The sequence below is a fragment of the Somniosus microcephalus genome, chromosome 11 (genome assembly GCF_052327205.1).
Source record: "Somniosus microcephalus isolate GS21.2 chromosome 11, FLI_Smic_1.0, whole genome shotgun sequence".
NCBI lineage: Eukaryota > Metazoa > Chordata > Chondrichthyes > Squaliformes > Somniosidae > Somniosus > Somniosus microcephalus.
The window spans coordinates 202,670,683-202,688,616 of record NC_140997.1 but is presented as its reverse complement, the minus strand read 5'-3'; the positions used below and the strand labels follow the sequence as shown (position 1 = coordinate 202,688,616).

The 17,934-nt window shown below is 42.1% G+C and overlaps 1 protein-coding gene across 3 annotated transcripts in view; it reads right to left on the bottom strand.

Annotated features, from left to right (window-relative positions):
* nup210 (nucleoporin 210) overlaps positions 1 to 17,934 on the bottom strand; it is a 139,177-nt gene that overhangs the window by 69,563 nt on the left and 51,680 nt on the right. For all 3 annotated transcript variants that reach the window (XR_015080044.1, XM_086001713.1, XM_086001714.1), the window contains exons 9-18: positions 16,155 to 16,261; positions 10,998 to 11,138; positions 8,349 to 8,486; positions 6,887 to 7,042; positions 4,686 to 4,884; positions 2,866 to 3,011; positions 1,244 to 1,465; positions 700 to 873; positions 277 to 469; positions 82 to 188 (exon numbers count right to left, since the gene is read on the bottom strand). Coding sequence is in view for 2 of the 3 variants with exons in the window: in XM_086001713.1 (XP_085857839.1) it covers positions 82 to 188; positions 277 to 469; positions 700 to 873; positions 1,244 to 1,465; positions 2,866 to 3,011; positions 4,686 to 4,884; positions 6,887 to 7,042; positions 8,349 to 8,486; positions 10,998 to 11,138; positions 16,155 to 16,261 (1,583 nt within the window). In the remaining variant the exon portion in view is untranslated. The remainder of the gene's footprint in view (positions 1 to 81; positions 189 to 276; positions 470 to 699; positions 874 to 1,243; positions 1,466 to 2,865; positions 3,012 to 4,685; positions 4,885 to 6,886; positions 7,043 to 8,348; positions 8,487 to 10,997; positions 11,139 to 16,154; positions 16,262 to 17,934) is intronic.

The window sequence follows — 17,934 nt, the reverse complement described above, 5'->3', positions numbered from 1 at the left end:
ACTACTCTATTTTCACATACTTGAACAAGCCCAGTTATCTGAGTCTGCACTAAGTCACTCTACTCAAACTAGTTGACATACCCTAGATTTAACTTTAGCTGCATTGAGATGTTCCTGCTGGTAGCCTGTTGCGGCTGCTGTGATCGAAGTAGTCCCCGATTCACGATGAACCAGCACAGTTTGCAAACCTAAAAATAAAATAAAATGCAGTGTCAAAATAAGCAAACTATTGAACTTTTGCAATGTAAACCAATTGATTTTTAATCACATCAATACCATGTTGCTTCTTTTGCCCATTTCCATGATCTTTGGAATTCATTTGCATAGGCATACTGAGTTCAATGCTGGCCAAGGAAAATTTTGATGATTCCCAGATAATGCTAAGGGAAGAAAAGTTGTCAAATTTACGCCCTTGCTGGTCATACGCTTCCAAGTCAAGGACTGGGTTACGATAGTTCGACACAGGAACCTGGAAGAGATGTAGTACCATTAGGATATGAATTAATATTACAAGTATTTTTTTTAACAAATTGTAATCAATGGAGGAGCTAAACTAAAAGAAAGCTTCTCAATTGAAACCAATTGACTTGAAATACTTGAAGCAAATATATAAACAGTTTTATCTGAACATGATAACTATTTTCGAATTATGGCACAAAAATGTTTGTTAGGAATTTTAATTTGTCAAATTAGACTTACCACTTGCTTATTTTGTTGAAGCAAAGGACACGATAGGTCCAGCTGAGGACTCAGGTACACAGGAGCCAATGTAAGCCTGGATGGGGGAGCACAAATAAACTTGACAACAGCTGGTTCTACTGCAGGGAAGGAATTTTTAAAACTAGGTTTGTTCCCAACCGTCAAAGCTAAAACCTAAAAGGGAGGAAAAATACATACAATATATAGTTTCAAAATAACAGAAACAGCAATTAATTAATCTGTGCTATTACAACATTCCTGAAATGTCAAGGCTGAGGTGAAAAACAGCCAATTTAACTCCACTCAGAAGAAAAACAATGGGTTTTCTTATTCAAGTACCATGAAAACTTACAGAAATTACACAGACCTATTGAATTTAGCATAGTTTGTTGTAGCAAATTTCCAACATCATATTTACCATGCAAAAAAGGTTGATATAGCAGATATATTATTGCATAACGTTGCAGCATGTATGCTAGGAAATTGCTTTAAAAAAGCTTAATCTCGCAATACAAGAGACATAGCAAAAGTTGCTGTTTCTCACCTGCTCTCCCAGTGCTGTACAGGTAGCTCTAACCAAATGCTTAGGTTGGTTTCGAAATGCAGGGGAGCTAATCAAATGAAGAATAATACTTTCTTCATTTTCAGCTGTAAGGTCTGTGAAGAACTTTGAGGGCTCTAAGACCCATGGCCTGGGTCCTCCCTCAAACAGCATATCCTTTGAGGATCCCAAAGTTACCAAAGCAACAGATACTGGATCAATAGCCTGAAATAAAAACATTTAGGTAGATAAAAATCATTTTTAGGGCTTCAAAACTATTTCAGACATCATCTGCGAATTAGTACCACTAACTCGGAGTAAATTTCTATGCTGTGACTTCATTTCATTGCATTCTTGGCTTTAAAACTATGGCTTATGACAGGCAGCTATTACAGGAGCACACTGCATAAATACAAGTCCATTTTGCTTCAGGTCATTATACTTTATATTCATAAGAACTACAACATAGCAAGCATTAAACCAGAATTCAAGGTAAATATGGTGGAAGAAGTAGCTTCTAAATGTGGCAAGTTCATCAACCAAATGGTAGTCCAAAGCAAGAGGAGGGTTGGACATTAATCATCCAGAATGATAATGAATATGCTTTATATTACAGTTTGTGGAAATTGGTGAACATAAGAAATAGGAGCAGGAGTAGGCCATATGGCCCATTGAGCCTGCTCCTCCATTCAATAAGATCATGGCTGAACTTCTACATCAACTCCACTTTCCAGCCCTATCCCCATATCCTTTGATTCCCTTAATGAAAGTCCTACATCACAAGTAGATAACCAGTGAGGTCCCACATCAATTAGAAGAACCCACATTAACAGCAAGGGCTACCCTCATTTATTTTTTTAAAACAATATTAATATTCAAGTGTCTCAAAGACTGCCTACTTCCAACTCCATAACAGTGGCTGCCTGTGTCCCACTTCAACCCATCTGCCACCGAAAACCCTCATCCATGGCTCAATTACTCCAATGCTCTCTTGGCCAGCCTTCCATCCTCCACCCATTAAACTCCAGCTCACCCAAAACTCTGCGGGCCACAACCCATCTCACACCAATACCCACTTGCTCATTACCTCGCTGAGTTACTTTAGCTTCCTGTCCCTTAACACCGCAAACTTAAAATTCTTGTCTTTGTTTAAATTTTTCCACAACCTCCCTTTTCCCCATCTCGAACTTCCTCCAGCTCCATAACCCCTCCCACTCTGGGTGTTCCTCTTGTGCACCCCCAACCTTTGCCCCACCATTGGCAGCCATGACCCGAGTCACCTAAACCCCATGCTTTGGAATTCCCTCCCTAAATTCCTCTGCCTCTTCACCTCCCTTTCCTCTTTTACAGCCCTCTTTAAAACCCAGCTTTTTTGACCAAGCTTTTTAATTTTAAAATCATCTCTTCTAATCTCTCTTTGGCTTGATGAGTTTTCCTTGCACTTCTGAAGTGCCGTGGGCAATTTGTGCCATTTTATACAAATGGTAACCCTAAAATGTATGCAAATTGTGGAGAGACTCGAACACTAAATTATGGTGATGTACATGTAATGAAAACAGGGGTGAGATGTAGGTGGAAAAAAAAGTCAACCCTGAAATACAAACCTTTGCATAGTAAATACTTACTTTGAGCGGCACATATGCGACAATAGTGATGCTGGCAGTAAGGTACACATGGCCGTGATTATAACTAACCACAAGAGTGGTGTAACCCTGAGCCTCGGCTTGAACTCTTATTCCACTGCAGTGCTTAGGGCCTGGTTCCAATCTCCCTGTTAACAAACCAGCTGGTTAAAGAAATGTAATTTTAACATTCAAGTCATTTTTATATGCTGTATTATAACACTATTCCCTATTGTTTGTTCCATTAATTGGCTCTGAATGCTGAACAGACAGAATACATTAATACATTTGCTTCTGACCCCAAGTAAATGCTTGCCCTGCAAGAACACAGGCAACATGGAATAAAAAAGGTCCTTTGAGTCATCAAGCTGACCTCTTCCACAGGTCATGCACAAGTCACTCAATTAAGGACTATACCCAACATTATTGGAACAGTAGAAAATTTTAACAGGAATATTTTTACAACTGCCATAAAATTCCTACAAAGCAATTCCTGGCTAACTGTCGCCTCCTTAACCCGGGAGCGTCGAGGTCAACTATTCCCTTATCCTGGTTGAAATCAGCTACTCGGCATAGACTAGGAATTGAAGCTTGGACCTTCCTGGTTTGCATGCTTCCACTGCCTGCTAGCTAAACTCTGAGCGGGCCCCCCCAAAAATGACTTTAATTGAAGACCATCATGTTGTTGACATTAGTAAGATGCTGTTATTTGCTGTGTCATCAAGAAAAGCAATGCAATTAAAATTAATCCATAAAATAAATCTGCATTAGACGTTTCAGTCCCCCCACGTGGGGTGGGTGATTTTAAACTATGCAAGAGTAGGATAGGCTGGGTGTTAAGCGGTTCTTCTTTTCCCAGAGAGTAGTGAGCCTCTGGAATATATTGCCAGCTGGTGTGGTGGGTGCTGACTCGCTGTATGCCTTCAAGAGGGAGCTGGTCTGCTTCTTGACTGGGGCAGAGGTCGTATCATATAGAAGGCAAGTGTCTTTACAGAGAACACGTGGTCCATGTGATCTCTTGGACTTGTTTCAATTGCCTGAGGGGGTCGGAGAGAAATATTCCAGGGTATTTTTCCCCTCATTGGTCCTGGGTTTTTTTCTCTTGGCTTTTTGCCTCTTAAGGCGATTACATGGCTACAGGGAGGGGGCAACGAAGTGTTTAGTCATGATGCTCCATCCATCATGGTGTGCAGCAGGCTTGATGGACCAGCTGGTCTTTTCCTGCCTGCCCACTTCGTATGTTCATTAAGTCAATTCAGCACAGAATAAACAGTGATTTTAATGTAAAATTTGAAATCCTTAATTCTTCCTTGCGAAAATTACATCTTACTGGGGCATGACCATGTTACTGTTACTTTCTACTGGTTAGCCATTGGACTGGCAAATCAAATGTAGCAAAATTTCACTGCAAGCATTTCTATCACCCTCCATCGAAAGAAAATTGCCATATCTTATATACAGGAGAGCTACACAAGCTGTGCAGATTCAATCAGACTTGTGCATTGATTGCTCCCCCATAGGTTTCTTACTGAACATTTTGAAAAGTGAGCACTTATATTAAGATATGCAAAGAATAAATGAGAACAATGCAATGTCAAAATATGTTGCGCTTGAGGTGTTAGCTGCAGGTGACAAATACTAAAATTTGATTCAGTTTACAGTACTGTTAAAAATTGTTACGTGTTTCACAGCTCAATCTTTTACTCCATTGAAAATGCATGTTATTTACTTATGTGGAAAAAATGATACTAAAACAGAAATGACTAGTTTTGTCTTGCTGCCATTAGTTTGATCATAAAAATAAATGTACTTTTTCTCATTACCTTCTATAGTTTTGAAAACACCACGGTTTTCAATCTCTACCACAAGATCAAAATGGGAGCAGTCGGTTAGCATAACTTTTTCTTTTGTTTCCACATTCATAAGACCGTAAATTTTGAGGGGCAAATCCAGTGGTTGCCCAACTCGAGCTTCTACCTGGCAAGGTGTGAATTCCATTTGGATTGGCTCAATTACATAAACCTCGAAGTAAAAAAAAGAATTGAAACCATATTACAAATTAAAAATAAAGACATTACAGCTGAAAACTATCCAAGTTACTAGCCATACCAACACTGAACATAGATGGTTTTACAGTGGAGGATTACTTATCACTTTTAATTTCCTAGCCAGGCAACTGGCAGGAACTCGCTGCTCATCTTCAAACAGTGCCCTAGAATGTTGTACATCCAACAAAGCAAGCAGACAAGACTTCAGTTTAATGTCTCGTCGAAAAGATGGCACCTCCAACAATGTTGCACTCCCTCAATACTACAACGAAATGTTCGCAAGATTTTTCGCTCAAGTCTGCAGTGGGACTTGAACCCACTTCCTTCTGACTCAGGAGAGTGTACTACCAACTGAGCCAAGCTGACCGTTAAGCAGTGATAAAAGCAGTGATGAATGTGTGTTGTTTCACTGGTAAAGCAATATTGTGATCAGCTATCACGGTTTTGCAGAATAGTGTTCAGTTTCAATTTTATTCTTCACACATACTCACTCCATGTACATATGTTTTTGGTGCCACTGTCACTTTTACCTCACTAAGAATGACGAAACAAAATATTACAGAGAAGCCTGACTCTCAAACTGAAATAAGGTCCAAGGCATGTGCTCACCATGGTGAAACTCCTAATGCTTGGTCATTTATTATTCATCAATACCAAGTATGGTATCATGATGAAGTAGCAAATCTTGTTCACTTAAAGGCAAGTAATTTTTGAAAATGGAAAAAAAAATTACGAAATTTATAATTTGGTAAACAAAACTAAAAATCTGATTAAATCAAATACTTCATTACTTTCTGAAAATCTTCCTGGATACAGGTAGAAAACACTGAGAACCACATACACTACAGGCTAACTTTGCAGTAAGTATTACAGGCACAGAAACTCTGACGATGTACTACAGTAACACATGATGATAAAAGACATTTTAAGCTACAGTTTTAGTCCCTTTTTAAAAAAAGGGTCTGTTAAAGTCTGGGACAAAATATTAGACCACTTGACATCTTCAGGACCACACAGCTCAATCTGAATTTCCTTACTTATTACCCTATAGTAGGCACAAAAGTAACCTTTTAGAAAATTGAAAGCACAGGGTTATCCGTAACAATTAATGGCCCGAGTTTTGCAGTCAGCGGTGAACGAACGACACCAGCCATTCATTACACTTACCCACAGGCTTTCTATGGAATATTGCAATGGAATTTACTGTAAATTAGAGAGCCAAAACAGTACAGCCCTCTACAGCGGCTCTGGGACTTGTGTGAACAGGGAAAACAACTGTGTATCTCCTTAACCAATCAAACTGAAGAATCCTTACTGAGGTACGCAGAGTCTGAGCCAGGAAGTGTCAGTTAGAATAGTTATTTCGATGCCAAATCATGTGCAGAAAACGAAATAAAAAGATGGAAACAAAGAGTGGATTGAGAGATAAAAGAGACAGAATAGGAAAAAAATATTTACATTTTTAAAAATTTTTAAATCTCCATCAATAATTAAAATCTGAAGGAATGAGACTTGTAAAAGTTAATTTTCAGTTCCACAGAGGTAGTTTGGCTCTAATTAAGACTTCTCATGCCATTAAAAATTTACTTACACTAGAATGAACAAGCCCTAACTGCTTCTGGCGAGTTTAGTGGGTATCTATCATGCAAGTACCGCAACTTCACATCTTCCATGTGCTTCAATGCCGAGTCTCTCGGCGAGATACCGGTATAGTGCAGCTACTGGAGGAGGAGGGCAAGTCTGACAGCAACTTCCCGCTTTCCATGTTTAACTACACATTTGCTGTCACCAGAAGTTGCTGTCCGATTTACAAGTGTCACCATTATTTTTACTGCAAAATCCAGGCCATTGTTTTACTTTTTCAATTTCATAAAATCTGAGTATATCATTTTGTTCCAAATATATGTTTCATATTTGTATTTCCTAAAGGTTCACAACAACAAAAGTAGAGATAGAAATTTTAAAAATCATTTTACCATCATTTGTCCATAGTGTAATGGATTCTGCACATCATGTGCTTGTATTACACTTAACCCTATATCGCTTCCTGTTGTCATAATTCCTTTAACCGTCACTGTTGCCACAGCCTGGTTGGATGATGACCAGGTAAAATTTCCACTCCCACCTTCTGCCTATATAACAAATTGAAAATATGTTAAAGGAATAAATATACAATTGGTCGATTAAAATATACTGTAACTGTAATCACATTAAGCAGAATCCCATTTTAATGTATTTGGAAATGTGTACTGAATACCTTGAAAGAATTACCAGGATATTATATTGCAAATGACTTTGGCAGAACAAACTAAGATCCAATGTCATTACAGCCTTGGTCCAAACATGGACAAGAGCGGAATTCTAGAAATGACACGAGAGTGACTGCCCGTCACAACAAGGCAGCATTTCACTGACTGTGACACCAAGGAGCCCTGGTAAAATTGAAGTTAATAGGGATCGGGGGAAAACTCTTTGTGCCAGGTATGACCTCAGCACTGAAGGAAAATGGTTGTGGTTGTTGGAGGCCAATCATCTCTGAACGAGTTCCTCGGGGCATGTGACCTAGGCCCAACTATATTCAGCTGCTCAGTCAATGACCTTCCCTCCAACATAGGGTCAGAAATGGGGCTGTTCACTGATAATTGCAGTGTTCAACTCCATTCACAATACCGTAGATAATGAAGCAGTCTATACCTGCATGCAGCATGACCGGACAACACTCAGGCTTGGGTTGATAAGTGGCAAGTAACATTTCCATCACACAAGTCCCAGACAATGACCATCTCCAGAATGAGAGCGTCGAACCACCTCTTCTTAACATTCAATGGCATTGCCATCTCAGAGTCCCCCACCATCAAAATCCTGGGGGTCACCACTGACCAGCAACTCAACTGGACCAGCCACATAAATGCCATGGCTATTGCAGCAGGTCAGAGTCCAAAAAAGTGCACAAATATGCATACATTCTTTTGCACTGAAACAGTAAATAGTAACTGACTGAAGAGTAGTTTTGAGAGATGATAATTTTCATTATTTCTAACTAGGGCCAGTCAGTTGATCAAGATTCAATATACAGACTATAGCCTGCACAAAACCAGAGAGAAAGTTTTACGCCCTCATTCTCTGCAAATACATCTCCGCAAATACATCTCCAACCTTTAGCACTGTGTTACTCAACAATTTCTGAACCATTCATCTGAGATCATATTTAAATATAAATATGGACAGTAAAGAAAGAATGAAAAAAACAGGGAGAAAGTCTAAGGAGAATAAGCTACATGAAAAAGAACCAAAGTCATTTTTATTTTGAAAGAAGCAAAATCTCTCATTACTGATTTCTACTTTACTTCTAGCATGGGATTTAATGTCATTGTTAAGAGAAAGCTTGTGAACATAATGAATATTTTTTAAAAATGACGTTAACAAAATAAAGTGCACCTTTATTGCATACTGATAAGCTCCGGCCACCTGCTGCCAAGGAAATGTCAAAATACTTGGTGCAAGAACTATTGGATTATAAATTTCTACTTCCTGTTGGTTCCGCACTGGGACAGGCAGGGAATGCACAATTCCATTCTGAAAGTCAAAATTTACAAAAAGTTAAAAGATGTTCATAAAACTATGAACAGTACTGTAATAGCCTAGATAATGGCATTTTCCAGGAAAAAAAGTGTACATTTAAAAACTTAAGTGTTTTAAAGAACAGTTTAATGAAACCAAAAACCTCATTAACTTGCTGTTAATGCTGCTATTTGCAGTTTACCACAACCGCTTCAACAGCATATGTGGCCATGCTTTCATTGATACAAAAGCAGATTTTTGGTAATTTATACAACAAAAAGCTTGTTGCACTACAGCCACAATACTAATTCTAAATTTGCACTGAATTAATTTCTTATTACAAACTCTTGGGAATTTCAGCTTTCAAAATCTAAGATTTTTTTTTTTTTTTTTTTTTTTTTTTTTTTTTAAACAGAACTAATATATTTCCACTTTCTCATCCACTGGCTCAGATATATAACCAAATTTATTTTAAAAACTCTCATGTTTCTTCACATATATCAAATGTATTCAGAAACAAGTTGAAAATTAACATCCTGCTTTAGTTTGAATACATTTTATATATGTGGTTAGTTAAAAATATTTAATATGGCAAAGTGTTGAATAAAACATGTCAAATTATCAATGCAAATAATGATCAAAACAAGAAGTGTGAAATAGCATGGGTTTACTAGTAACAATATCTAATTATATCCAGTAAGGCCACATTCATTTTACTTTGTTTGCTACAATAAGGCAAGCACAATCAATATATAATTTGCATTTGTGCATGTACAGGTACAATCAATTTCTCTCCTTTTCCAATCCACATTAACTTGTAAATATATGAATCATGAATCGTTTACTCCAAACAGCATTCCAGCAAGTACAGTACACAGAAGCGTGAAGCAGTACTTAACAGACACAACCGGGGGAGGGGGGGGGGGGGGGGGAAAAGAGGGAGTATTTTTTGAAATACAGACACCATTGTAATGTAGGAAACCCAGCAGCCAATTTTCACACAGCAAAGTCTCACAAACCTCAATGTGATAATGACCAGATAATCTGTTTTAGTGATGTTGATTGAGGGATAAATATTGGCCAGGACACCAGTCTCGACGAAGGGTTTCGACTTGAAACGTTGACTCAATTTCTCTCTCTACGGATGTTGCCTGGCCTGCTGAGTTTTTCCAGCATTTTCTGTTGTTATTTCGGATTTCCAGCATCCGCAGTATTTTGCTATCATACCAGGGTTAATTCCCCTGTTGTTCTTTTAACAGTAAAATGAGATATTTTATATGGCTCCTTTTACGACCTCAGGACCATAAAGCACTTTACAGCCAATGAGGTAGCTTTGATTTGTAGTCACTGTTGTAATGTAGGAAACACGGTAGCCAATTTGCTCCAAGCCCCACAAGCAGCAATTAAATATATGAGCAGATCATCTATTTCTTTTCCAAGTGTTGGTTTAGGGATAAAGGTTAGCCAAAACACCAGGAGCACTCCCATGCTCTTCTTTGAATAGTATTGTGGGATCTTTTACTCCCACTGGAGAGGGTGGAAGGGGTCTCAGTTTAACATTTCATCGAAAAGATGGCACCTTCAACAATTCAGCACTCTCTCAGTACTGCACTGAAGTGCCAGCATGATGACGTGCTCATGTCTTGAAGTGGGGTTTCAACCCACAACCGTCTGACTCAGAGGCGAGTGTACCAACACTGAACCAAGGCTGACAGCATGATAGAGGCATAAAATGCTAGCAAGTCCTACAAAAAAGTTCTTCAATAAGCTACATTTGATTAAATTAATAGAGAAACACTACAATATATTACACAATGTCATATTCCAAACTTAAGCAAAGCATAGGAATTCTTCAAAGGTATTTTGACTTCCTCAGCATCCAACAAGGGACCAGCCCATTATTTAGAAAGTTCCCACTGTACATTAGTATAAGTGTCATATTTTCTGATGCACACCTGTTGCATTTGCTTTCACTGCGTACATTGGAGGTTACTGTTCCTGGATTTGGCCACATTCATTTGTGCACACTCGCTCTGTGTCGATGCACAAAGTTCTGAGTTCTAAACTGGATAATGGGTTAGGTGTTAATTTGATTATAAACACTTTAATAGTTATTTTGTTAGATTATTAAATACTGCTCGTGTGAACTGGATTTCATTTCCTCCTACAACAAGGGTTGTAAATAAACCAAATTGTAATCAATTTTGAAATTTCAGCTAAGACCAGTTTATACAAATGCATGCAACCTGCATAAAGGTCTCAAAACCCACTCCACAGCCTAAATCAAATGTCTGCTGTCTGATCTTATAAAAAAGCTATTTCTCTGTGTAGTCTGGTGGTGCCAATGAGACAAAAAATGAAGGAGGATGTAAATGCTTCATCTTATTCATTGGAAGAGGGAACAAAGAATCTTTCTAGCTTACGTACAATGTCTTGTGCACTATTAATTCCAACATATCTCCTCTTTGCTAAAGTAAGGCCTGGCATTAAATGCGGAGAGATTACAGGACATAAAATACAACTGACCTGAGATGCCACATTGGTTAATGATGCATCAATAATTGTTTGCCCCTTCTTCAGAGCTTTTACACGATGGTATGATCCATTCAGAGAGGTCTCCAGTACTTCAAAGTACTCCTTTGAAATTTCAGTATTAATTCGGATATCCTACATTGCACAAAAAGTTAATTAAACACCAATAATGTATATTTCAACTTGTATATGGTACATATAAAAAAAGCTGTAAACAATTATACCAGATCAGAAACATAGCAAAACAAAAATACAGTTTTAATTTCCAAAATGGAAATCCGGTACTAAAAAAAAACTCAGCTACAAACTCTGTATGGATCTGAAGATAGAGTAATCAATAAACAAATGGGAACACAGGGCACTTCAACTGTCCATTACAACATTTGGTCAGTGCCTCCACCAAGACAATTCCCCATACGATGTCAGTTCTCATCCTGTTAAATATTTGTTGTTCAAATGAAGAGAAAGAGACACAAAATAAATGGCTATTCTGGAAATGGGACCTGGTCTTCAGATTGTTAAAATAAAGTCACGCGCCTTTTAAAGGGAAGGCTCAACATTCTTTTGAGGGGTTGAGGGCAGGGCGGGGGACGGAGGGGGAGAGAGTTTTAGAGAGTTATGTGTGGAAAACTGTCTCATTCTGTGCTGTCACTTTCCCAGTTTCCAGTGAGGTCACAATGCTTAGAGAGTGATAATACTTCAAAACTGACATAATATGACCTTCAGCTCTTTCCTTACCTCTCTTTATTTGTTCCAATTGTTGGTTAAAGAGATTACTGCTTAATCAAAAATAATGTGGTTTCAAAGCTCCACTTGGAATATAGAAAAATAGTTTTATATGGAGCCAGAATTTGCTGAAATGGTAATGGCGTGAACAATGCACGCAGTTATTAACGTGCAAATTGGCCAGCAACTTGTGGCGAGAAGAGCTACCCTTCGAATTTGAGAATTGCCACAAGTTGCAGTTAGCTTCGTGAAAATGGCATCTCGCCCTTAACCTCCTCATGTATTTCATGAAGTTGCTGCATTTGCCCATTAAACTCGCCATGAAAGTTAAGTCCAGTAATTAATACAACAACAATAGCGCAAATACCCTTTTAACTATGTGATATTGTTAATGACTGCCGATCAAACTCTCTGGGCCAGAAAGTGAATTATAAGTGCGGAGTCCCATTCTCAGGTAGTGAATTGTTGTTGGGAGATTTTTTTAATGTCAAATTCAAAATAAATTTAAAAATATTCTTACTTTTCCTTTGTCTTTTTTCTCTCTCTTAATCCAATCTTTCTTTCCTTCTCTATTTCTCTTTCTGCACCTGATTTGACATTGAATTCACCCTTAGTCCTTCATGCGTTTATTTCTCAAACTTTAAATCTCATTGGTTAAGGAGACACACTGTTTAAGGTCCTGTTGTTCACCAAGGTCCCAGATGCCCAGTTTCCCTCACCGCGTCGTTATCATCTCACACTTCCAGGGCAAAAAAATTTGAGCTGAACGGTGTAGGAAAAAGTCTAACTAACAGGGCATGCTGCGAAATGCCCCACTCCAGCAAATTCCAGCCCAATACAATCCATAAAAACCTACACACATTTTTGAGGGAACAAATGTTTAAACATTGTGGGGGAGAAATTCGGTATCGCCCCGTTTGGGGTGCTAGTATTGGCGGTATGCAAAGTTTTGTGCCAGGCGCAATTTATCGCCACCTCGAGCGATATTGGGTTGCAGCGCCCCTGAAGGTGATTGCGGCGCTAAATCAGGCGCTGCACGGTACTCTTAAGGCGCTAACCCGGCGGCACTACTCAATTTCTCGGCGGCCGGGCACAGCGCAGGTGCTGTCAATAATCGATTTCCCCGAGACACGCTGGCGCTGGCCAGCTCTTAAAGGGGTGGGTCAATTAACATCAGCAGCCACACTCTGCGCCTTGTAGGCCTCAAAATCGGCGGTGACCGACCTGTGGTGTTCAAAACTTCCAAGACATGGAGAGGGTCAGGCAGAGAGCGGAGCGCTTTAGCGATGGGGCATTGGATGATCTGGTTGGCGCAGTGGAGTGCCGGCGAGCTGTGCTGTACCCAGAGAATGGCAGGAGGCCTCATCAGAGCGAATACCGCAGAGCTTGGAGGGATGTTTCCCAAAGAGTCACTTCCAGCAGCATGGTGCCCAGGACTCCTGTGCAATGCAGGAAAAAGTTCAACGACCTCACTCGGGTCGTTAGGAGGAGTGCCTTTTTCACAATCATCTTCATCCCTCCATCTGCACCTGACTTTATGGCCAGAGAGTGCGCGAAGCCCCAATGGCCATCTGCCAGCCAGCACCCATGGCCCTTTCTGGAAACACACACGCACATTCAGTTCAGTGCATAATGTAAGGGCTATTCTACCATGGGGGGCATGTAATGTCAGCTCAGGGCAGCATGTTTCATCACTTCCCGTCCTTTCTCCTGCAGGCCAAGCTGGCCAGGAACCATAGGGAGCAGCTTCATACCGGAGGAGGCCGGCCTCACCTGCAGACCCTCAGACCTCGAGGAGCGAGCCCACCAGATTGTTGGAAGCTGGATGAGTGGTCCTGTCACCTCTGGAGCTGCCGACCCCATTGTGCACAGCGATGGTAAGGTCATGACTTTTTCAACTCTCTCCTTCCACTTGTTCCCCCTATTATGTCCGTGTATAATTGAGACACGGACTGCAGGAGTTGATTATAACAAGTCTTTACTGAATGGAGACAACCTGGAAACTGAAACTACAGAAGCCTGCTAGGGCCTTTTATACAGGGGTGGTCACTGCCGGTACTGCAGTCTGAGACCAGTTATTCCCTTAAAAGGTACATACACAACACCTCCCACCAGCGTGCTTTTTCACTTTGGACCCAAGTCAGTGCATTGCAGCACTCATGCATCCCTTGCTGCCACCCTGTCCTTTCGCTAAAGCCACTCTTCAACCTCCCTGCTTTCAGATGCTGCATCACCAGCTCGGGAGCCGGGCCCTCAAGCTGCCACTGACTCTGGAGGCGACGAGCAGGAGGAACCAGTGGGCTGCAGCAACGCAAGGGGGTAGGGATGCTCTGGGGCTGTCTCCCCGGAGGGCGAGTTAGGCCGCGAGTGCTGCTGCACAGAGTGCAGAAGAGGTGCGTGCCACTGGCAAGGAGTGCGCAGGATTTCGGGACAGCACTGGAAAGGACTGTCCAGGGCTTCACCGAAGCATTGGCACTTGCCACGCAGTCACTCACTGGTCTCATACAGATGCAGATCGAGGCCACGCGACCACTGACTGCTGCCACCCTCGCTGGATCAGGCAGGATTACCCGGGCAATCTGTGGAGCATCTGATTGCTGCGCATGCTGCCCCATCAGCAGGAGGAGGAGGAGGTAAGTTATGCAGCATGCAACATACAACCACAAAGTGGCAGACTCGCTCAGGCGAGTACCGCAGGGCTCCTCCGGAATGGTCCAGACAGCGGAACCGCTGCTTCAGCACGCCGATTGTGTGCTCCACAATGTTCCTCGTCGCCTAATGACTCGCATTGTAGCGTTCTTCAGCAGGGGTGCTGGGCGAACGGAGCGGGGTCATCAGCCATGGGCACAGAGGATAGCCCTTGTCCCCGAGAAGCCAGCCTCCTGGGTGAGCCGGGGCCTCGAAAAGGTCTGCAACAGAAGTCTGGCGCAGGGTGAAGGCGTCGTGGCTGCTGCCTGGGAACTGCGCATTCACTGCGAGGATCAGCTGTCGGTGGTCACAGACCAGCTGGACATTCAAGGAGTGGAACCCCTTGCGGTTGCGGAACTCCTCCGGATTCAATACAGGCGCCCGCAAAGCCACGTGCATGCAGTCAATGGCACCCTGCACCATGGGGAAGTCCACTATTGCTGCAAAGCCCTCTGCGCGCTCCCGCTGCTTGTCCGGGGTCATTGGGAAGGAGATGTACTGCCGCCTCCTTTTAAACAGGGCATCAGTCACTTGACGGATGCAGCAATGCACCACAAACTGCGAGATGTTGGCTATGTCCCCAGTTGCGGCCTCATAGGAGCCGCTTGCGTAGAAGTTTAGGGCAACAGTCATCTTCACAGCCACCGACAGAGATGTCCTGCACCTTATCTGAGGCTGCAGATCTGGCTGAAGCAGGTGGCACAGCTCAGTCACCACCTCCTTTCTAAAGCGCAGCCTTCTGATACACTGCTCCTCCGACATGTTCATGTAGGAAAACTGCTGTCGGAAAATCCTGGCAGCGCAAGGTCTGGTGTGGCGACGTCTGTTGGCCCTCCTCCGTCTGGCCATGCCTGCCCCTCTCTCCCTGCGTCTCTGTGCCCTTTCCAGATGATTCAGCAGCAGGACGTTCCCCTCCAATGCAGCCCCCATAATAAGTGCGCACAGAAAGTTTCCCCGTTTGAAATGCTCACCAACAGCAAGGTGATGGTCAGAAGGCTGAAGTTCTTCTGCCAGCACTGGCTCAGTGGTGAAATGGCTCAGTGTGCAGCTCAGCAACTCTCTGTAACTCTCGAAGAAGTTGTGCTCCAAAAACGGCTGCCGCTTTTATACCACAGCAGTCCCCTTTAAAGAACGCCCCCCCAGCCCGACAGCGACTGGGGAACGTTCCAGGTAAGCTGTCCTTATTAGCGCCAGGCAGAACAGAGGGGGGCGCCACTGAATTTCCGGTCCGGGGCGCCCAAAAGGCGTTGCACACTGAAATGACGTCATGATCTGCCTGCGCCCGTGAGCGGGCGCTAAGATTTAGCGCCGGCGCTAAATGTCCGCTCAATATGGGAAGAGGCGCAGGGTTTGCTGCGCCCGGGCGCTAGTTGGTTACCGCCCCACTTCTTGGCCTCTTTAGGCGCTAGTGGGTGGCGCAACCAACCGAATTTCTCCCCCAGTATCTTTTAAGTCTAAAAGATTTGTTTACTCCTTGCTCAGTTTCAGTTTACCAATTACCAACAAATAGAGTTGAGAGGGGCGAGCCAGTAGCTACACCATTTTGGAGTATCAGTTAGAAAGAATCGAGTATCCACTGGAAAATAGGGGTATAAGTGGTAGCAATTTACATATGACAATTATTTTGTTTTAATCTATACTACAATCTTCTTTAAAAGAAAAATTGCTGGGAAATTTGATGTCACAAGATTTTCAGTAATCTAATTACACATAATTTATTTAAAGAAAAATACTTACATCAGAGAGATAAAGCTTATTACTTTCTTTATCATACACTTCAATAGTTAGACCATACACTTTGCCAGTCTCCAAAATCCATCTGTCTCCAGGGTGAACTGTAAAACCTATATATAAAAAAGAAATTAACCATTAAGATTCCTTACCTTCAATGTAGCAGTTCTCATTGTCTGAGTATAGCTCAACCTCCGCATCCAAATGAATGGGCTGTTCTACAAAGAGGGAAATTGACAAGACACTTTCCCTTTAAAGTTTTGCATCCTTACAGTAGCCATATCAACATGGGATCCCGTCACCAGCTTGTGGCAACACATGGCCTTGATCTAGATTTGCATCTCAGTTCTTTTGACTGAGCCAGAGGAGATCAAGATGAATACAATGCCCAGGTCAAAGGGGTAGCTTTGTGTATAGAGAATGAGGAAGACCATAGCAAAGGTAGATAATGGAGAGCTGTCGCCCAGGACTTATGTAAAGTGGAATGGTGAGCGTTGCTGTCTGGTTGTGACTGCCCAGCATTTCAGGAGCTCTTTTTAAAATGAGGACTTTAGTATCCTGCCCAGTTAAGTACCCAAATTGGATCATGGAAGGCTTTCCCACAATATACAAGAACACAATGTACACAAGGCAGTTATTCTGTTGCTAATATTTAGTGTTGTCATTCCTGTGACAAAAGCAATCTGCTACAAACACTATCAGCAATTGCTCAGTCCCTATAATTACCATAAGAATTGATTCCCCAATAAAATGATTTCCTAAATTATAGTTGTATCTCTTTATTGAAATCAGTACTGATTATGTAATAGCAAAATACTGCGGATGCTGGAAATCTGAAACAACAACAGAAAATGCTGGAAATACTCAGGCCAGGCAGCATCCGTGGAGAAACAGGGTTAACGTTTCAGGTCTGGGACCCTTCATCAGAACTGGAAAAAGCTGGAAATGTAACAGATTTTAAGCAGGTGCAGAGACCGGGGCAGGGGGTGGGGGGGGGGGGGGGAAGCAGAAGGAAGGAATAGAAAGAACATGCTGTGAAAAGGTTGCAAATGGGAATGGCAAAATCATACTGCATGAAAAATGGGGGCAGGGATTATTATCTGAAATTGTTGAACTCTATATTTGAGTCCGGAAGGCTGTAAAGTGCCTAATTGAAAGATGAGGTGCTGTTCCTCGAGCTTACGTTTAGCTTCATTAGAACAATGTAATAGGCTGAGGACAGAGAGATCAGAGTGGGATTGAAGTGGTGAATTAAAGTGACAGGCGACCGGAAGCTCAGGGTCACCCTTACGGACTGAACGGAGGTGTTCCACAAAGCGGTCACCCAATCTGCGTTTGGTCTCCCCAATGTAAAGGAGACTGCATCGCGAGCAGCGAATTCAGTATATTAAATTGCAAGAAGTACAAGTAAATCGCTGTTTCACCTGGAAGGGGTGTTGGGGCCCTGGACAATGGGAAGGGAGGAGGTAAAAGGGCATGTGTTGTATCTCCTGCGCTTGCACGGGAAGGTGCCAGACGAAGGAGAAGGGCTGGTGGGGATGATTGGAAGTAAAGTGAATGAACCAGTCCTACTCAGGTCCCCTCCCCCACCTCTTTTTCCAGTACATCAATGACTGTATTGGTGCCGTTTCCTGCTCTCGCCCTGAACTAGAGAAGTTCATTCACTTTACTTCCAATTTCCACCCTTCCCTCACCTTCACATGGTCCATCTCCGACTCTTCCCTTCCTTGACTTCTCCGTCTCCATTTCTGGCGATCGGCTTTCGACAAACCTCCACTACAAGCCC